General features: G+C 55.4%; 3 protein-coding genes across 3 annotated transcripts; 2 read left to right on the top strand and 1 right to left on the bottom strand.

Moving 5' to 3' along the window:
- On the top strand, nt 1-4784 carry POLR1H (RNA polymerase I subunit H). The gene is made up of 4 exons (XM_006748746.3): nt 1-158; nt 269-369; nt 534-643; nt 3954-4784. Exons 1-4 carry the CDS (start codon nt 23-25, stop codon nt 3976-3978), a joined length of 372 nt encoding a protein of 123 aa, XP_006748809.1. The 5' UTR covers nt 1-22; the 3' UTR covers nt 3979-4784.
- A 1030-nt stretch (nt 4785-5814) lies between these two features.
- PPP1R11 (protein phosphatase 1 regulatory inhibitor subunit 11) lies at nt 5815-8956 on the top strand. Its single transcript, XM_006748745.3, has 3 exons — nt 5815-6096; nt 7243-7351; nt 7703-8956. The coding sequence occupies exons 1-3, from the start codon at nt 6028-6030 to the stop codon at nt 7903-7905; spliced, it is 381 nt and encodes a 126-aa protein (XP_006748808.1). The 5' UTR covers nt 5815-6027; the 3' UTR covers nt 7906-8956.
- RNF39 (ring finger protein 39) lies at nt 8898-14345 on the bottom strand. Its single transcript, XM_081827586.1, has 4 exons — nt 13342-14345; nt 11839-11861; nt 11554-11645; nt 8898-10119 (listed from the first exon to the last, which is right to left on the bottom strand). The coding sequence occupies exons 1-4, from the start codon at nt 13960-13962 to the stop codon at nt 9539-9541; spliced, it is 1317 nt and encodes a 438-aa protein (XP_081683712.1). The 5' UTR covers nt 13963-14345; the 3' UTR covers nt 8898-9538.
- Nucleotides 14346-20729: the final 6384 nt, after the last annotated feature.

The raw sequence follows: 20729 nt of genomic DNA, 5'->3' as shown, positions 1-20729 counted from the left end.
GTCGCTCCGCACCCCGTGCGTCATGGACCGCGCGCGCTCCGGCTCCAGATTCCAGTCGGACTTGGACTTCTGTCCGGATTGCGGCTCCATCCTGCCGCTGCCCGGGGCGCAGGACACGGTCACCTGTGTTCGCTGCGGCTTCCGCGTCCCCGTGCGAGGTGAGCGGCCTGGGGCTCGGCGGGGGGCTCTGATCCGGAGGCCCCGGGGCAGAACCCGCGGGGAGAGCGGTGCGGGCGGGAGCTCACTACCGTGCTTCCCGCCCGCGCAGACTTCGAGGGGAAGGTCGTGAACACCTGCATCGTGTTCAACAAACTGGGGACAGCCGTGCCTGTGTCGGTGGAGGAAGGGCCCGAGTTCCAGGGACCCGTGGTGAGTTAATGAGCTCCAGGACTGGCCCCATCGGGAGGGCAGTGAGGACATGCAGGGGTGATTGCTGAGGTCTGGACGGAAGCAGAGGAGTGTGACATGTGATTCCCATGAGCAGCCAGGGGTAGGATGGGGCCTCCCTGATCCCCCCCCCCTTTGCTGGCCAGGTTGACAGGCGCTGCTCTCGATGCGGTCACGAGGGAATGGCCTACCACACCAGACAGATGCGCTCAGCCGACGAGGGGCAGACGGTCTTCTACACCTGTACCAACTGCAGGTGCGCCCCCTTCCCTGTCCCCCTGCCCTTTCTCAGCCTGCTGGTTCACGGAACATCTCCACGGATTTCCTCCTTGTACTGAAGAAACAGCTATTTCCTTGGGTCCCATCCCTCTCTACAGTTCAGTTAACAGGGAGGTTTGTGGTCTTTTTATTTTTGAAAATTAACAGTTTTCTTAATCTTTTTATAGCTAGTGAACTAAGCCTTTTAAGATATGTAAAAGGCAGTGAAAACATACAGAAGGCAAGTACTGCTTAGTGGTCAGCATGTTGTGTTGGAATCTCCCACTGGTTCGAGGTAGTCTTCCTTTTGTGAGAATCAATCACGCATCACTTCAAGAACCGGGGAGCTCCGAATGGCTTGGGGGCACCTGGGTGGCTCAGTTGGTTAAGCGTCTGCCTTCGGCTCAGGTCATGATTAGGGGTCCTGGGATCGAGCCCCATATCAGGCTCCCTGCTCAGTGGGGCGTCTGCTTCTCCCTCTGCCTCTGTCCCTCTCTCCGCTTGTTCTCTGTCAAATAAATAAAATCTTAAAAAAAATAAATTCTCGTCCTTTTATTCTTTTTTTTTTTTTAAGTAAGCTTCACATGGAGCCCAATGTGGGGCTCAAACTCAGGACCCTGAGAACAAGACCTGAGCTGAGATCAAGAGTCGGATGCTTAACGGACTGAGCCACCCAGGCGCCCTCCTCCTTTTATTCTTAAAATATGTATTACATTTAAGTATGTTAAATATGAGTATTTATATTCTGTGCTGGTAATTCTGACACCCATAGTTGTGGGTCTGATGCTGCTGTTTGTTGTTTCTGCTGACTGACTCATGGTGCTTTTTTTCTGTTTACTTATTTACTTATTTACTAGTTATTTGTTTAGTTAATGTATGTATGTATGTATGTAATCTCTACATTGAATGTGGGGCTTGAACTCATGATCCCGAGATCAAGAGTTGCATGCTCTTCCCACTGAGCCAGGCAGGTGCTTCTCGTGGTGCTTTTTCGATTTGTTTTTTGGTGTTTGACTATAAACGCACATTTTTTTAGAATTTGAACTATGGGAATTCTTTTGAGTCCTGGGGTGAATTCTATATTCTATATTCTATATTCTCAGTGTTTCTGTTTCCCATTCAGGTGCCTTGAGACACTCACCAACCTGGAATCACTTTATGTTTTGTTTTATTTTATTTTATGATTTTATTTATTTGAGAGAGCGAGAGAGAACAAGCAGGGGAGAGGGAGAAGCGGGGATGGGACTTGATCCCAGGACCCTGAGATCATGACCTGAGCCAAAGGCAGATGCTTCGCCAAGCCACCCAGGTACCCCTGGAATCACTTTAAATAAATTCTTGGCTTCAGGTTTTTTGGAGCACATAGGTATTATGAATTTGGGCTGCAAATCCATGTAAGAGCCAGCTTAGCCCTAGAAATTCTCAGGGAAGATAATTTTTCTCCCTCTACCTAGTGAGACCATCAAATTCCACTTCTGCAGGGTTGAATTATTTTTTTCTTGTTCACTTTTACGCAGATGGGTAGCCCTTTGGGAATCTCAGATTTATGCAGAATATCTCCTGTCAGACATTCTGGGTATGTCTCTGGTTCCTGTATGCGGCTGTCCAAACAACAAGGGACCCGTGGTAGCAAGGGCTTCAGTTCTGGCTTAGCTGTCTAGATTACTGGCTGTACATCGTTTTACCCAATGTAAAGACTGCCTTTACTTTCTTGCCATCCTATTGGCAGATTAAAAATATTTGTAGTTACCTTTGAGAGTCTAACTTTTTCCCCCCAGTCTGATGTATTAATTTTAACTTTTTTTTTTTAAGATTTTATTTACTGAGAGAGAGCAAGCACAAGTGGGGGGGGGGGTGGAGGGGCAGAGGGAGAAGCAGGCTCCACGCTGAGCAGGGAGTCCAATGCGGGGCTTGATCCCAGGACCTCAGGATCCTGACCTGAGCCAAAGGCAGACGCTCAACAGAGTGAGCCACCCAGGCGCCCCTAACTTTTTTTTTTTAATGAACAGAAGTTTTTAATTTTTATAAGGTCCAGTTTATCCCTTTTCTTTTTTCCTTTTTTTTCTTTAATGGCAAGTGGCTCTTTGTGTCCCTAGATAGCTTTTGCATATACTTTATAATTCATTAGATGTATTTTTAGAACGCGTATATTTTTACTTTTTACTTAAATTCAATTAATTAACATATAGTATATTATTAGTTTCAGAGGTAGAGGTCAGTGACTCATCAGTTGCATATAACACACAGTGCTCATCACATCACGTGCCCTTCTTAATGCCCATCACCCAGTTACCCCGTCCCCCCACACCCTCCCCTCCAGCAACCCTCAGTTTGTCTCCTATAATTGAGAGTCTCTTATGGTGGAGTGCCTGGGTGGCTCAGTTAGTTAAGCGTCTGCGTTCGGCTCAAGTCATGATCTCAGGGTCCTGGGATTGAGTCCTGCATCGGGCTTCCTGCTCAGCAGGGAGTCTTCTTCTCCCTCTGTCCCTCCCCCACCGCTTGTGCTCGTTCTCCCCCTCTCTCTTGAATAAATAAAAATCTTAAAGAGTCTCTTATGGTTTGTCTCCCTCTCTGTTTTCATCTTATTTTATTTTTCCTTCCCTTCCTCTATGTTCATCTGTTTTGTTTCTTATATTCCACATGAGTGAAATCATATATTTGTCTTTCTCTGATTGACTTATTTCACTTAGCATAATACCCTCTAGCTCCATCCACCTCGTTGCAAAGGCAAGATTTCATCCTTTCTGATGGCTGAGTAATACTCCATTGTATATATGGACCACATTTTCTTTATCCATTTGTCTGTTGAAGGGTATCTTGGCTCCTTCCACAGTTTGGCTGTTGTGGACATTGCTGCTATGAACATTGGGGTGCAGGTGCCCCTTCTTTTCACTACATTTTTATCTTTGGGGTAAATACCCAGTAGTGGAATTGGTAGGTCATAGGGTAGCTGTATTTCCCAGTTTTTGAGGAACCTCCATACTGTTTTCCAGAGTCACTGTACCAGCTTGCATTCCCACCAACAGTGTAGGAGGGTTCTTCTTTCTCTGCATCCTCGCCAACATCTGTCGTTTCCTGACTTGTTAATTCTAGCCATTCTGACCAGTGTGAGGTGGTATCTCATTGTGGTTCATTAGATATATTTTTAGTCCAGCAGTTTTAGTTCTCTTGAATTTGAAGGATTGTTTAGGGGAGCTAGTCTTCCACAATGTCATAAAACTTCCTCCTTGATTTTTCAAATGAATGTCTTATCTAATACTGCTAGAACCTCTGTGCTTAAATATAATGAGTCCTTTCTTTCTCCTTAGGTTCCAGGAGAAGGAAGACTCTTGATTTTTTTTCTGGGCAACTCAACAATTCTCCCCCTTCTCTTCTTTGGACGGTGAGGGATATTGGGTTCTTAGATCCTTTGTCCATCCTAGTTGAAATGTTTTGCTCCCATAGAAGGAAATTAATCATGTGGGGATTAACATTGTCCCTAGAGTACACCTACTCTAGTTGAGTTTCCTTATCAAAGTTATATTTTTCTATATGAGCCAGACATATGTATGTTATTTATAATCTGTGTTGTTCCAAAAGGAACTTAAATGAATTTGGAGATATATTTGTTCTTTCAATAAGTATATCAGCTACAAAAATATATATAAATTATATATGAGAAGGAAAAGAGGGGGGAAAAAGGACAAAAAAATGGAGCCAGGAATGAGACTAATAGAAAAAGTAATTAAAAGTATTCCATCACTAAATCGATTTGGTTTCTGAGTTTAGGGAAACAAAATGTAGGAATCTGGATAGTGGGAGATGAACAAGTAATTTAACCAGATCTCTTTAACATGTGAGCTTGCAGAACAAAAAATCTGATACTAAGGGACACCAGTATGTGCTTACTAAGTTGGACTTTTTGAAAATTGGTTTTTTTATTGGTGTTGAAATAAATGTAATATATACTCATTGTAATAGAGTCATACGTAGAAAGGTGGAAAGACGTAAAAATTACAAGGAATCCCACTTCAGAGAGATTCTTTTTTTTTTAATGGGTTTTACTATATACATGCTGAGTTGTATCTTGCTTTTTATCAGTTTGACCAAAAACTTTGGGAAACACTTTGTAGTCCGGACACAATAAACATTCAGATTTACTCTGGGAGTTTGTGTTTTTGCGTTCCTAGCCCTTTACAGGTTCAGAGCTCTCAAACTCACCGTCTGGTCCCCCCCACCCCACCTCGGCCACGTGGAGGGGTGGGCGGGCGGGCGTCGCTGCGCCTGTCAACCGTTCCACTTGACTCTCCCGCCCCCGGTCTGAAACCCGAAACAAACCTGTCGGTCTGTCCAGCCCGCTTCCAGCCGCCCCTGACCCCCAGCACCGCCTGGGCGCAGCTCGGGCTTCTGGGAGCGGCGCGCGGGCCTCCGCCCGGGGGAACCGGGACTCCCGGGGGGCCTCCGCCGAGCCTCCCCGCCGACCGCCCAGCGCTCTCCGCCGGCCCCCAGACCCCCCCGCCCGCCCCTCCCGTGCTTCTGAGACACTGGCAGTGTTCTTATCAGAGCGCACGATGCCCCTGTGGTCACTGACCACCGTCCCCGCCGCCACCCCAGACAGTGGGCAGTCTAGGGCTTCGGTTTCACGGACGAGACGCACACCTGCGCTAGTTAGTATCTCAGTCTTGCCCGCCAGACCCCGCCCCTCCGCAAGCAGGCTGGGTGGGGGCTCCGAGGCGGGGCCTGGGGACAGTCCGAGCAGACGGCGCATGAAGCACCCCGCCCCAACGCCCGCAGACCCCGGCAGGGCCAGAGCCGGGTCCTGATCAGGTGCGTGCACCTGCTGCTGGGGCCGGAGCTCCATTTCCACAGGAAGCCGGGAAACCCAGATGGGCACTGCGGGCTGCTTACGGCTGCAGCCGCGGGGTGGTCTTCCCAGTCCCGTAGCCCCGCCCACGGCCCCGCCCCAGCCCCGCGCGGCCGCTCCGGTCCGCCCCTCCTGCCTCGTCTCCGCTGCGCGTGCGCGTGCGCCTGCTGCCCGCGCTCCACACCCGCAGTGACGCCTGTTCCGCCAAGTCTGTGGCTGCCTCTTGCGGCGCCTGCGCACTGTCACGTGACGGCGGAACTAATCCGGCTACGCGTGCGCTTAGACGCCCTTAGTGCCCGGGAAAGGAAAAGGGGAACTACGGAGTGCGTCACACCCGGAAGCAGAGAGCCGGAAGTGGGGTTGGACAGGTTATTCCCCCGGGTGGGGAAGCGGAGGCCCAGGAGGAGGGGAAAAAAGAAGGTGGAGGATCCTGGCTGCTACTCTGAACCCGATACCGATTGTCTTAGACCCCAGAGACACAGAAAGGGAAGGGCGTCTCCTCCCCCTTCTTCCCCTCCTCCCTCTCCTCAGCCTTAGCCATGGCCGAGGCAGGGGCCGGGCTGAGTGAGACCGTCACTGAGACAACGGTTACCGTGACAACCGAGCCTGTGAGAAAGGCGGGGGGGGGGGTGCTCCTCGGGGTCTTCGGGAGAGGCCGGGAGGGAGGGGCTGGGGCTCTGGGAGGAGCGGGCTGGACTGCCTGGGGTCGGGAGAAGCGCCAAGGGTGCGGGATTTCCGCAGTGGCAGAGATGGTGCAGGAGGTCGGCCAGGCGGCATGGAATGCGGAGTCAGAGTTGGGGTGCAGGTGCTGCTGCCCGGGGCGGGGACATGAGATAGGGAGTCAGAGTTGGGGTGCAGGTGCTGCTGCCCGGGGCGGGGACATGGGATAGGGAGTCAGAGTTGGGGTGCAGGTGCTGCTGCCCGGGGTGGCGGTGACCCAAGGATGGTACCTGGGGGATTGAGGAGCAAGGCAGGTGCTGGGGGAAGATGAAGGGTTCTGTGAATAAGCATGGCTGGAGGCCTGCTGTAGGGCAGTTTGCCCAGAGGCATACTTGTCAATAAGTATTTGTTGAACAGGTGACTCTAAAAGGAAATGGAGGAAATGAGTGAACAAGACAAAGGAGGCGGAGATAGTATTTTGAGAAATCAGAAGAGATGAAAATAGAGAAATGAGTAGCATTTTTGCAAAAACAGGTTAAGTGGCTTTCAAAGGGAGCAGGTGTATTGGGCTTAATAGCTCCTGGGTTAAGGGCCTTTCAAATAAGGTTAGCAGAGATGACCTATTCCCTAGCATCCTGGCATCTCTGCTATTATTTGAAGATGCCAGGGCATAGGTGGACCGGAATTGGGGAGCGAAGGGCTTGAGGATGAGAGAGGGGTCCGGAAGAAGAAAGGGAGGTCAAGGATTAGGTATTGGGGACTGAGAAAATAATGTTCAAGTATTAAGACCCCCAAGGATAATCGATTTGGGGAGGAAGACGGAGAAACAGCGAGGATTATCATTTCCTTTGAAGATTTGCTGGGACCTTCCCTAGGTTAGGAATTGTGTCTTCTCTGTATACTAGCAGTTGCGGAGAACATCCGATTCCCCAGGAACTCCTCGAGGTCAAAGCCCTGTTGTGTTCTGTCCTCTCCCAGCACTCAGCTCCTCTGCTGCCATGTCTGTGACTGATTGAACTGGGGCCCCGGGAGGGAGTGGGAAAGGTCAGCCGCAGGGGACTAGACAGGTATGCCCGTGTGTCTCCACCTTCCAGGAGAACCGGAGCCTGACCATCAAGCTTCGGAAACGGAAGCCAGAGAAAAAGGTAGAATGGACGAGTGACACTGTGGACAACGAACACATGGGCCGCCGCTCATCAAAATGTGAGTGATTGTTGGCCGCCAGCAGCGCCAGCGCTCTGGCTCCCCTCTGCCTGCCGTCCTGTCCCTGGCTTCAGGGAGATCAGGTTCAAGTAGAGGGAGCAAGGTGGGGATATGCCGAGGCCTGAAGGCGACAGGTGTCAGAATGGGGAGAAGTGGAGCTTTGAATTCCTGGCGGGAAGGACAGGGGTTTGGGTGCCTGAGCCCCAGGGGGTGGGCCTGGGGAAGCTGGATCCTGGAAGGGAGAAGGAGCCCATGGTGGAGGTAGTTGTTACTGAGATCCAGTGGGAGTAGAACTGTCTGTACACCCTAACTTTTGCTCCTTTTTTACCGGGCTCCTCCCTCCAAATCTAGGCTGCTGTATTTACGAGAAACCTCGGGCCTTTGGCGAGAGCTCCACGGAGAGTGATGAGGAGGAAGAGGAGGGCTGTGGTCATACACACTGTGTACGGGGCCACCGCAAAGGACGGCGTCGTGCAACCCCAGGACCGAGCCCCACCACCCCTCCCCAGCCTCCTGACCCCTCCCAGCCCCCTCCAGGGCCAATGCAGCACTAAATTCCTCTCTCCCCCACCATTCCTGTGTCTGTCTGGCCCTGAATGTATTCATGTGGCTACCTGGGGACTAAACCCATGGTTTGATCCCTCCTCCAGTCCCCTCCTCCCCTCTCCTCTGCCTGATGGAGGGAAGAGGGAGACGAGGGTAGACAGAGATCCTGGAATTCTGACTTGCTGCTATTCCAGAACCCAGACTTCTGGGTTCCCCCAGCCCTCATTTCTCCTTCCAGTACTCATCCTCTATTCTCCAGGGATCCAGACATCTTGGTCCCAGTCTTTCCCCCTTGTTCTCACTGCCAAACTGCCTGTCCTGGGATCCAGTTATCTTGGCCCCTTGCATTCTCTCCTTGAGTCCCAAACACTTAAGTTGGGTTTTCAACAGCCCCAGCTTTCACTGCCAGGGTCCCAGTCGGATTTGGGGCAGTCTTGCCCCAGCTATGCTTGTTAATCCTGGCTTCGAGCTCTTCCAGTAATGTATTTATATAATCCGAACTCCTAGTCCTTGCCTGTGGGATGTGAGGCCTGTGGGAGACCTCAGGGCTCCCAGGGGGCTCCCAGCCCTTCCCCTCTCCTGCCCTCCCCTCCCCCCCTCATGTCCTCCAGAGGAGTTGGGAGAGAGGTCTTTGCTTTCTCACCGTTAATGGGAAATAGAAAAGGAAATAGTCATGGCCTCTCCTCACCGTATGATACAGGATTTCCAACAAAGCCAGCTTGAAGACTGGTCACTTAGAGCCAACTATCTCCTCCGTCTTCTGGCCTCAGAGACAGATCCAGCATAGTGCCAGGGCCCTGGGTGAGGAAGGAAAAGAGAGGGAGCAAAGAGATGGGGGTGTGTCCCCTATAGTACTCATACCCCTTCCTTCCTAGGCTTTGATGTGTCTGCCAGCCCAGATGTCCAGCTCTCAGCCCGCCCCACTCCTTACTGGGATCTTGACATCATTTTCTAGGCCTCTTGCCATGCACAGTTGCAGAGATGAGTCAAATCCATACCACCACTGAGATCTCATTTATTGCCACAGATGCACAAAATAAATAACCCAGCATCACAAAATGTGTTAAATATGGGCCCATTTATACATACGGAGAAAGATGTGAAGCTATATACAAGGATAAGCTTGGGGTGTCTGGGCCATTCCCAGGTCGGGGAGAGAGCACCAGTGGTTCCTTACAGGGGGGAATCTTCAGGAGGTTCCAAAGGGGGAAAGGCTATGAGCACAGAAAGCAGGCAGCACGGAGTAGAGCTGCCTGCCCCCTTCCCCAAAAGGACAGTAAGCCTCCTAGAGGGCCCTGGGACCCAGGCAGTCTTGAAGAGAAAGCTCAGATTGGCCAGGGCAGGGAAGCCCGAGCCTTAGAACTGTGGAGAAGGGCTGGGCCCTTCCTGGAGACCAGGAGAAGAGGCAAGAGCGGGAAGGGAGGCCGTGGATAAGGATCCTGGTGGAGCGCTCCGGTCTGGACTAGCGGAAGGTGGGAGGGGAGAGATGAGGCGGGAGGGCACCGAACGTGGAGCCGCGTCCGGGAGGGAGGGGCAGGCATGGACTCGGCTTTGGGTGTGGACGCGGACACTGAGGCCAAGCGGAAGGGTGCACACGCTTCTCCTGCGTGAGTGCTTCGCTCCTGGCGGTGTGGGTGGGACTCAGCCTTCGGCCGGCACGATACGGAGCGGGGCGCGGGCGTCGCGCGTGCAGAGCAGCGGGAAGATACGCTCCCCCAGGGGCCCGGGCGCCTGGAAGGCGAAGAGCAGGTCCAGCGAGCGGCCGTCGTAGAAGGCCACGCGGCCCCGTTCCCAGTCCAAGTCCACACGGATGCGGCGCGGCGGGGGCCCGGCGCCGCCCAGCGGGGTGGGCTCGGGAGCCGTGAGGGCCCACAGGCGGCCGCCGCGGCCCTCCACGGCCCACACAGCCCCCGCGGGGCACAGCCCCACGCGGCCCTTGCGGCGCACCGACTCCCCGGCCGCACCCACGGCGTAGCGGCTCTCGCCGTGGTCCTCGTCCTCCCCAGAGCAGTCTGGGCCGGAGGCGGCCTCGGCGGTCTCCACCTCCCAGCAGTGCCGGCCGGCCCCAAAGCCCTGTGCACCCAGCACCGCCGGGAGATGATCGAAGCGCGCGGGGCCGTCGGGGGGCGCGGGTGTCCCTGGGGGGGCCAGTCGGACACTGCGGCGGTCCGCCGAGATGAGCAGGCGGCGGTGCGCGGTGCCGGGGTCCAGGGTCAGGTCGGCTGCACGGGGAAAGGCAGGAGAGAAGCGCTTGAGGGGCTTTCCGAGTCAGAGGCGGGAGGAGACTGACAGCGTGCAGCGGAGGGCCCTCAAGAGACCTCAGCGCAGCTGCAAAGGCGGCCGTAGGCCCGAGTGGGGGAAGGCGTAGAAAGGGGCGGCTTGGGCAACACTCACTGCACTGATGCGCCGCTTGTGTGGAGCTGGATTTGGGCGAGGACCGTGCTGACCCTGGGCAGGGGACGCAGTGCAGAGGGCAAGAGAGAGCTTGGTGTGTGGGTCGGGAGAAGAGTTTAGCCAGTCCAACTTGCAGGGAGGAGTAAGGACTGGTACTTCCCTCTGCTGTATCACGTGGGGCATGGAGCTGGGTCAGCCGGATAGGGAAGGTGGCTCAGAAGAGACGCACTGATAGGAAAGACACTGGGACCCCAAGGGGAGGTGGGAGTGGACTGGCTGGTTGCTTTGGGAGGCTGGGGCAGAGGAGGAGAAGGACCGTGGTGAGAGCCAAAGGGACCAGAAGTGTTCGTGTGTGGTTTGCTTTTGAGGAGAGATTTCTGGATTGGGGCTGCTAGAAGCAATCTGGGCCTGGTGGGATGGTGGGTGACCAAGACCGTGGAGCACCTTTGGCAGTTTTGTTTTTGTTTTTTTAAGATTTTATGTTTAAGTCATCTCTACACCCAGCGTGGGGCTTGAACTCACAACCCTGAGATCAAGAGTCGCAGGCTCCGCAGACAGAGCCAGCCAGGCGCCCCTCTGGCGGTTTAAAGAATGTAGGGGGCAGCTCTGGTAGTGGGTGGGGCGGGAACTCCGCAGGAGCTGCAGAGAGATGCGGGTCTTCTGGAGAGGGGTAATGCCACGAGGGAGAAGCAGTTGACCCCCAAGGGTCTGTTTGTGAGAGTGTGATGCTGGAATATGGGGAACTGAGGACAGACATTGTTACGGGTAGAACTGTGTTCCCCCCAAAAAGGGAATGTTGCCGTTTCCCAGTACCTCAGAATGTGAACTTTGTTGGAAATGGAGTCTTTACAGAGGTAATTAAGTTAAAATGAGGTCATTAGGGCAGGCCCTAGTCCAATATGACTAGAGTCTTTATAAAAAGAGGAAATTTGGACCCAGAGACAAATAAGTACCAGGGGAAACCATGTGAAGACACAGGGAGAAGGCCATCTTTGGGCCACGGAACCCCTGAGGTTCCCAGACGCTAGAAGAGAGGCAGGGAGCAGATTCACCCAAACAGCCTTAGAAGGAAGCAATCCCACCAACTTCTTGCATAACTGTGAGACAGTTTGTGTTAAGCCACTCAGTATGTGGTGCTCTGTTCCAGGAGCCCCAGGACACTGAATGCAAACATCAGAAAAGACTTGAGCATGTTTGAGAGAGAAAAGGGAGCAGGCCTGAGACAGACTGTTACTCGGTGGGGTCCCTTCTGCCCTCCTTACCCGTCAGTCTGTGGAGCATGTTTTTGACCACTGGATAGTCTTCGGGGAGAGCATCGTCTGAGTTAGATGACTTGGGTGGTGGGGCATCAGGTCTAGACAGATGAGGGAGAAGGGTCAGGAAATCAGGAGACACCCTCTGCCCTCTGATGCCCCCACCCCTACCCCACTCACATCTCTGGAGCAGGAAACCTGTCCGTGAGTGGGGACAAAGCTGTGAGCCCATGGAGAAGGTGATGGATGTGGTGGCCGGTAGTGGAAAGGAAGGGACGGTAAAATGGAACTCACCTTCTCCAAGTCTTCCTTATATCCTGGGATGGGCAGAAGAAAACATGGATGTGAGCCCTGGGCTTTGTACTCAGGAGCTCTCCCCCTCTTCTCCTTCCCCAGGTAGCTGGGTCTCTGTTGGTGAGCTCCCCATCACCTCTCAGAGTGATCTCGATCACCTCTTTGTCCCCTTTCATGGCCCGAACATCTTGTCCATTATCATCCACTGCCCTCCTTCCCTTCCCCTTCCCCAGCCTCGTCCAGGTCTTGTTTCTGCCCCCCTTAGCTTCCAGTCCTTACCTTTCCCTGCTGCCTCTCCCAGCCTCATTCTGTCTCTTTCAGTGGTCCCCTGTCCTTGTCTACCTTCCCGAGGGTGTCCTTCTCCCCTCCATCACACAGACCAAACACCCAGAGCCCCGGGGCTAAGAGTTGGTATATAAAAGCCTTCTAACAAAGTTGCTTCCCCTGTTGCCATAAAAGCCCCGTGGCGTTTATTGGGCCCTTTGCTTTGTATCTGTCATGCTGGCCAAGGAGGCAGCCGGACTTGGATGTGTCCCGGGAGGTCCTGGCGGATCTGCAGGGTACCATGGGAACCAGGAGGAGCCCTGGATGCCCCCCTCCAAATACCAGGGTCCCCTGCCCCCATCACTATCCCTTGGGGATGATTGAAGCAGGCCAGCGTGGTGGTGAAGGGAAGAGAGGAAAGGCAATTTGCCTAATTATGCCAATTACACCTGGACTAATTAGGTCTGTGTAGACTTCAAAGTGTGGAAGCAAGACCCGAGACCGGCTAGGCTGCTGGGGGAGAAGCCAGTCAGGAATCTGGGACGCCTGGAGGCCGGGCAAGGGAATGGAGCTGGTTGATGGCCAAGGAGTCGGGGCCAAGAGTGGCGCAGGGGGGCGGCGTGCGGGGTGGGATGCGGGGCGGGAGCCAGAGGTCCCCGCGGCGGGTGGACCTGGCCTGCACCCGTCGCCGCCCCCGCCGGGGGCCCTGGGAGGAGCCGAGGACAGCAATAACAAATAGTGCCCAGCGCGGCTCGGGCGGGAGCCCGGGGCTCACCCCTCGACGCTCCCGGGCCGTTTGGATTTGCTTTTCCTCCCTCGCGCCCTCCTCTGACAGCCCCTCCTTCCCCGCCCCTGCACTCCAGCTGGTTCTCGCCCTGCCCTAGGCTAGTTCTGACCCCCGCCGTCCTCGCAGGCCTCGTCCGGCCCGCGCCCACCCGTACTCCCTCCGGGTCCCCAACTCCCCGGCGCGCAGCTCCCGCGCTCTGCCAAGGGGCTCCGGACGCCCTGCGTTCCGTCCAGCCCCCGACCCCTGGGTAAAGTGTGAACTCCTTCCCCTTGTCCTTCCTGGCACCTCTCGCGTCACTCCAGGGACTTGGGGTCAGCCCCCCGCCCCCTCGTCCTTTGCTTTGCTCAGAGCCATTCTTTGCCTAAACTGCCAGAAGGGCCCCGCCCCCCGGGAACCCCTAGTCTCGCCCTTCCACCAGCGGCAGCGGATCCGCGAAGCACGACCCGCCTTACCTCTCCGTGCGGGTCCAGGCAGCCCATGGTGGGGATGCGGCCCCCTCTGCGCTTCCCCGCGCGGGCTCCGGGCTCAGCCAGCTTCTCCCGCAGCTCCCGGCTGATGCGCACCTCCACCGCCAGCCGCACGTTGGACCTCAGGCTGCGGCGGGGGCACGGCTGGCCGCAGCAGGGGCAGGCGGTGGGGGGCGCCTGGGCGCCGGCGGCCGGCGGGGCGCCCCAGCAGCGGGCCAGGCACGCGCGGCAGAAGCTGTGCTCGCACGCCAGCAGCACCGGGTCCTCGAAGGGGCCCCCGCATAGCGGGCACGTCGCCAGCTGTTCCAGACGCTCCACCAGCCCCGGGCCCAGCTCCGGCGCCTCCATGCGGAGCGCGCGTCCGGGCGCCGACCCTTCCGCGACCCCCGCGGCCCCCTGCCCTCGCGCGCTCCGCGAACCACGCCTGCTGCTAGCCGAGTGGAGGGTCCTCTCTCCGCCCGGCGCATGAACTGTCGGCGCCGTCCGGACGCCCTCCCTCCCTTCCACCAGTCTCGGTCTCCGCGGCGCTCCCCGCCGCGCTCGGGCTTTATAGGGCGGAGGAGGCCCCCGCGGCTTGTAAACATCAGGCCTTGCGTAACACCTCATCTGGTTCTCCGGCTTCCCGGGGAAGGTTTGGGGGAGGAGGGCGAGAGGAAAGGACTTCTGGGTCCTCGAGGCGAGGGCGTGGTCAGGAGGGGGCGCTCCTGGGACAAGGCAGCACCCCGTGGGGGAGGAAAGCGCGCCCCCCCGCCGTCATCCCTCTAGGGCCCGAATCTCCCCTCCCCCTGGGCCTGTGCTGTGCCGGTGGGCACGGTGCCCAGGCTCGCTTTTGGCATGGGTGCCCGCATCGCCAGGGTGTGAGTCATTCCAGGTGGCCGGCACACCTACATCTGGGGCCTGGGGGCGGAAGCAGGGATCCTGGTTCCTGTGGCTTTGCAGGCCTCTGAGTGTTGGTGTGTGCTGTCATTCCAGGACTCTCTCCTTTCCGTCTTCCTGCCTTACCTATTAAGGGCTTAAGAGCACTCTGAAGCGGGCGCCTGGGTGGCTCAGGTCATGATCCTGGAGTCCCGGGATCGAGTCCCACATCGGGCTCCTTGCTCAGCAGGGCGTCTGCTTCTCCCTCTGACCCTCCCCCCTCTCATGTGCTCTCTCTCTTTCTCTCTCTCTCAAATTTAAAAAAAAAAAATTTTAAAAAAAAGAACACTCTGAAGCTTTGGGGTAAGGGGCGGGGAGCAGGCGCCCACACCCCTGCCTCTGGCTGGCTCCCAGCTCCTAGTCCTCTCTTCCTATGTCTCTCTAGTTCTTTCTCTCCATTTTTCCCAGTGTGTGTTTTCATTTCCACGTTTCTCTCTCTCTCCTTCTTTGGGAGGTACCCAGAGGTTATCTATTTCAAATCTCTTGGCCAACAGCGGCGCAGAGTCCATACTACCAAGCTCCCACAGCAAGTGAATAACCAGAATAACCCAGATCTGATGTGTGCCCTTGCTGGGACTCTGCCCTCTGCCTCTTTTATTTCAGGTGCTTTCTCAATGTTTTCCTCTCCCCTCACCTTCATCTCTCCCCTCTCCCTAGTTCCTCTGCCCTCTCACGCTAGGCCTTTCTGTCTGGATACCCCGGAGGGTTTGTGAATAAGTAAACATCCAGAGGTCCACAGCTGTGGTCGCATACGCTGCGGAACACACACGCATGTTCATCCGCCCGTGTGCACATTCCCCACAGCGCACAAACTTACGGACAGGGGCACTCACACTATGCTGACGTCACAGATATGCCCAAGTACTCTCGTGCACACTGAGCATCACCGGGACGGACAGCCAGTATTGCTCAGGGACAGATGGACAGACCCAAAGAAAACACGCAAAGAGACAGTCTGTCCTTAGTTTTATTGTCAGTAAGAACAACAGCTGTGAGTCTTTATGGAGCATGGAGATAAACAAAATAAAGATCAGACACCCCTCAGGCATCCTTGGCCTTCCCTCCACCCCATACTTGCTGGGGAGACACTCAGACTTGACACCCTGATAAACCTACACAGATAAACCCAGGTATACTTATGCTCATAAAACCCACAACTACCCAAGCAAAAGATGACAAACGTGACCAAAACCGTGTTTTGTAAACGGCTTTCATGTTGTGGTAGGTCAAGTACTGGTCCCCCAAAGATGTCCACGTCTTAATTCCTGGAACCTTTTCATGGCAGAGTCATGAAGTGTGCAGATGGGATTCAGGTTGCTAATCAGTTGAGTTTAAAATAGGGAGATTAGGGGCACCTGGGTGGCTCAGCCGGTTAAGCGTCTGCCTTCGGCTCAGGTCATGATCCCAGGGTCCTGGGATCGAGCCCCGCATCGGGCTCCCTGTTCCGCAGGTAGCCTGCTTCTCCCACTCCCCCTGCTCGTGTTCCCTCTCTCGCTGTGTCTGTCTCTGTCAAATAAATAAATAAAATATTTAAAAAAATAAAAAATAAAAAATAAAATAAAATAGGGAGATTATTCCAGATTATGCATGTGGGTCCAGTGTAATCACAAGCACCCTTAAAGGGGAGGACGGCAGTGGGGAGAAGCATGGAAAGTACTTAGCCTAAATGTTGGCTTGGAGGACGGAAGGAGGGACTGCGAGCACAGGGAGTGGGTGGTCTCCAGAAGCTGGAGGAGGAAGGCAGTGCATTCCAGGAGGGACCCAGGCCTGCTGACGTCTCGACTTCAGCGCCAGTGGGACCCATCTTGAACCTCTACATTCAAACATAAGTCTGTGATCATGCTGTAGCAGCAAACAGCAAAGGAATGCGCATGCTTTCCCTTTTCCCTCCACCTCTGATCCTTCGGGATTATCTGCGCGGGTTTGTTTTTGCTCCATCCGCTTGTTGTGTTTTCTGGATTTCCCTGGTCCATTCTCTTTAGTTTCTCTTCCTTTGGATTGCTTCATTTTCTTGGTTCTGTCCCCACCTCAAAGCCTGAAAGACGTTGGGTCCTTTCTGGATCTGGGCCTGGAGAATTGGGGAAGGCCTCCGAGTGTCTGCAGATACGCTCATTGTCAGCCATCCACGGGCCTTGTCCGTGGTTCCTATTCTGGGTTGTGCAGTAGAATCACCTGGGGAAGTTTTCAAGGACACACCTCAGATCAATTAAACAGAATGTCTGGGGATGGGTGAGGCATCAGGAGTTTTAAAAGCTTTCCAGGTGATTCCAGTGTTCACCCCGGGGCAGGTAGACCTGCCCTCCCCATTTCACTGGGCTCGCTGCAGGGCCTTCTGTTTTTTGTTCCTTAGGCAAACAAAGGCTGATCTCGCAGCCAGGTCTTTGCACTTGCTGCTGATTCTGCTGGGGCCCCTCTTGCTCCAGAGCTGGACGTGATTGTGTCCATCTCGTCATTCAGGGCTCAACCCAGATGGAACGTATTCAACAGAGAACGTCTTTCAGCACTGTATCTCCAGGAGTTTTCCCCAAAGGCACTCACTATCTCTCTACCCAGATGTATTGTCTTTGTGGATTTTCTCACCATCTGAAATGATCTATTTCTGTGTTTTGAGCTGTTTCTATCCACCAGAAGGTAGTTTTATGGGACCAGGAACCTGGTTTTCATGTTGCTTTCCCTGAATCTGGAACAGTGCCTGGCACACGGCAGGTCTCAATAAACATATACCCGGTCGTTGGATTGCCCGTCACCACTTGGGCAAAGAGAGGCTCTTCTGACAGACTCAGCTTAGACCTGAATGCGCACAGGATTCTTACCCTTCTCAGTCAGCAGTCCTTCCCCACTGGCAGAGGCCAGCATGGCGCTGGGGATGCTCGTGTGCGATGAGACACGGCCTTCAGCCTGGCTCGGGCTCCTGGTCTGGTTGTCCCCTTCCTGCTACAGACGTGTCAAGGCTTCCGCTCAGCCTTATGCTGTGCTTACTGTGAGCTCACACCTGGTGGTTCTGGGACATCGAGTACAGGGCAAGCACTGGGGGACGGACACTGCTGGAAATGTCTCGCTTCCCAGGGCCTTCTCCCTCCCTCGCCAGAATCCCTAACACCTCTGCCCCGATCCTCTCATCCCCATTTGGGGCTCATTCTGTCCCCAGACAGCTGGGTGGGTGGAGGTGCCCGGTGGTGTGCGTTGGCTCGGCTTGCCGCTGACCGCGACTGGATCCTGCCTCTCCGTTCACGCCACATGGATAGAGGTGCCTCCCACCACCTGTCCCCGCCCCTTCCCGCTGCCCCCAGGGTGTCTCCTTGGGGTGCTGTGCAAAGTGCCTACCCATGCACAGACTGGGGCGTGCTGGAGGTGGGGCCTCGGCCCATCGCTGGTCTCTTTCCTTCTCTTCCTGCTTCTTCCTACTTTTGTTTACTCTTCAGTCTGTCTCTCCTCCATTTCAGTGACATCCCCGTCCTTTCAAAGAGTCCACAAGTCTTCAGGAGCCTTCGAGGGGGAGAGGTAGGTACAAAGAGGTGTTTGGGAGACTGGCGGACAAGGCAGTCATGGTCTTTGCCCTTCGGGAGTGTGACAAGGCACATACAGAATGCACCATGGCTGGATTAGGGAGTGTGATAATGCACACAGGTGTACCCATCATCCCCTGAGGTCTGTCATTACTGCATTGTAAAGGTGCACCGAGTGCAGAAGAGTGGGTTGCGGATTATGGTGACAGACTGGAGAATGAGTGCGAATGATTTCAGGAAGGCTTCCTGGAGGAGGTGACTTGTGAGTGAAGTGGGAAAGAAATGGAAAAGCCGGAACAAAAAATATGAAACACCTTTGGGGAGAAAACTGGACGTGGGAAAAGAACCGCTTGGGGGTAAGAAGCGTTAAGTGAAGGAGACCTGATTCTTTCCTGGTTCCCACTCCCTACGCCCATTCCCAAAGATTGTCTTCTGTGGGTACACCTATGTTTGGGACATTGGCGGGCAGCCTTCCTAGGAACTGCTCCAGGTGCTCCGGGGAGGGCAGTTTCCCCAAAGGACAGAGATTCGACCAGATTCACCAACCTGTCCTGTGCTCAGGCACACGGCCCAGGTTATAGGGATCAACCTTCTCGGTTGGCCCTCCAACAGCCGTTTCACCAGACGGCTCTGGAAGTCGCGGGGTGAGGGGTGTGCTTGGCTCACACCGGTGGTCTGAGGCGGAGCTGGGGCTGAAGGTCAGATCTACTGCCTCCAGACTCTGTGCTCTTTCCCCAAAACATTGCTTCCTCTCTTCTGAGACTTTACTTTCTCTGTTCTGTCCTCCTGGGAATGGCCTTTCTCCCTCTCCCTTCAAGTGTTGCTCCTCCTTCAGCTAATCCCGGATGCTCATTTGCTCTCTATCCTTCCTACCACCGCCCCCAGCAGTTCCTCTAGGAGCCGTGTTTGTGCAGCCCTTCAGCTCCTGCTTGGCACCCACTTGCTGAGGGCCTCCTATGTGTCTAGCACTGCGGTAGGAGTTAGGGTGACTAAGCCAGCCATAGTCCCTCATCCTCTAGCAAATAATCCTTGCCCCGTGTGACTAGACTAGGTAAGAACCTGCCCAGAAGGAAGGAATGCACACCCTCCTCAGAAACAGTGGGATTTCCAAGATTTGACTCAACTCTTGTTAGTTTTGTGGCTACAGAGTGGGAACACATATACTATGTCAAAGACTTGTTTTAATGATCAAAGGAGATCGTTTATATGCATTTATTCAGCAGATATTTATGAGGCCCCTACTACGTGCTGGATACTATGTTGGGAGCCGAGGACTCCGGAGAGGAGGAAGCAGACAGGAATTTGCCCTCGTGGGGATCACCCTGTATGGGGAGATGAGACAGAAGACGGGAAATGTATGGCAGGTACCGTGGGCATCCTGAAGCTGGAGCACTGGGTAGGTGGGTCGGGATGACAACAGCAGCACGTAACACCTGAGCAAGGACTGAAGAAGGCGAAGTGGTCCAGACTGAAGGAAAGGCAGGGTGAGACTTGGCATGAAGGCCTGGCATCTGGAGCCGAGTGAGGGGGCACCGGGAGCCGTGGGAAGCGGAGTGGGCAGGGTCGGCAGGGTCTGCAGGGTCCCGAGGACTCTGGTTCCAGGGCAGTGGGCCTGCCGTGGGATGCAGGCGGCAAGAAGAGGCGGGCTGCCGGCTGCAGGATCATCAGCTGAAGGTGTGCGGCCTGCCAGGCTGGCTGTGGGACCTGAGCAGAGCAGGGGCTCCAGGGGCAGAGGGCGAGGCGGGGGGCGGGTCTGGGGGGGAAGGAGGGGCCTGGCCGACATCCTGTAGCTCAGGGAACTGTGCAGCCCCAGCTGAGCCTGGGACATTGTGAGTACGGGGGCACCAGCAAGAACTGTTCGTGCTTACGTGGCGACTGTCATCTTCAGAGCCTCGTAGTTTATCTTCTACGTTTCACTAACCACTCCCAAACAGTGTGTAACCAGTGACAGGGAAGAAACTGGGCCCTGGCTTGCTTGCCCAGGTCAGAGGCTGCAGGGGCAGAGTCGGGGCGGGACGCCAGCCCCTTGTCCCCCCTCCCCCCGGCACCGCAGTGGAGCCCCAACTCCCCTCAGGGCCGCCGAGACACAAAGAGAGTCGGGGGCAGGGACTGTTAGAGAAACTGAGGCAGGAACATGAAAGGAAGCTGGGGCAGAGCAGGGAGCCCATGAGGGACGCACAGCAGAGAGTGACCTAGAAAAGCCTACTGAGCTGGAAGTGAGCTGAGAGGGGCCCACGTGCTTCTCAGACGTCCTTCCTCCCTCCCTTCCTCCTCCCCGGTGACCTGTCGCCCAGACATCACTGGCATGCTGTTGGCCTGACAATTAGCTGGGGAGCTTCTCCCTCTGACTCCCTCCCGAGGCTCGGCGGCCCTCCCACAGCCCTCCGCCCGGTCCTGCCCGCCCACCTGCGTGTCTGGGAGGGCAGCTGGCCCCTCCCTGTGCGGAGCATGGCCTCACGCTCCTTCTGACCGCCATCTCTGAGCACCTGCGTGAGCATCCTTGAAACCAGGGCTGGGGGAGGTGCCGGACCACGCCCACGCCCCCCGGCTGCTGAGCCACGTGAGAGACGGGGCTGCTGCAGAAAAGTGGGCACTGACGAGGACGCAGGGGAGGACAGGGCCCACCGCGTTAGATGGAGGGACGCTGCCACACCTGCCCCTGGGAGCGCTGGGCATCCCGGGTGGGAGGATTGGGAAAAGATGGTGTCAGAGTGAGTTTGCAGGGGGGTGAGAATGCCTGCCACATTTTAAAAGAGATTTTATTTATTTATTTGAGAGAGAGAGCGCAGGAGCAGGGGCAAGAGGGAGAAGGAGAAACCCATTCCCCGCTGAGCAGGGAGCCCGATGCGGGGCTGGATCCCCGGACCCTGAGATCATGACCTGAGCCGAAGGCAGACGCTTAACAACTGAGCCACCCAGACGCCCCAATCCTTGTTACATTTTTTGAGCACC

Source organism: Leptonychotes weddellii, chromosome 8 (assembly GCF_054177405.1).
Source record: "Leptonychotes weddellii isolate Sample4059 chromosome 8, ASM5417740v2, whole genome shotgun sequence".
NCBI classification, from domain to species: Eukaryota; Metazoa; Chordata; class Mammalia; order Carnivora; family Phocidae; genus Leptonychotes; species Leptonychotes weddellii.
This window is presented reverse-complemented; position numbering and strand designations above follow the sequence as displayed.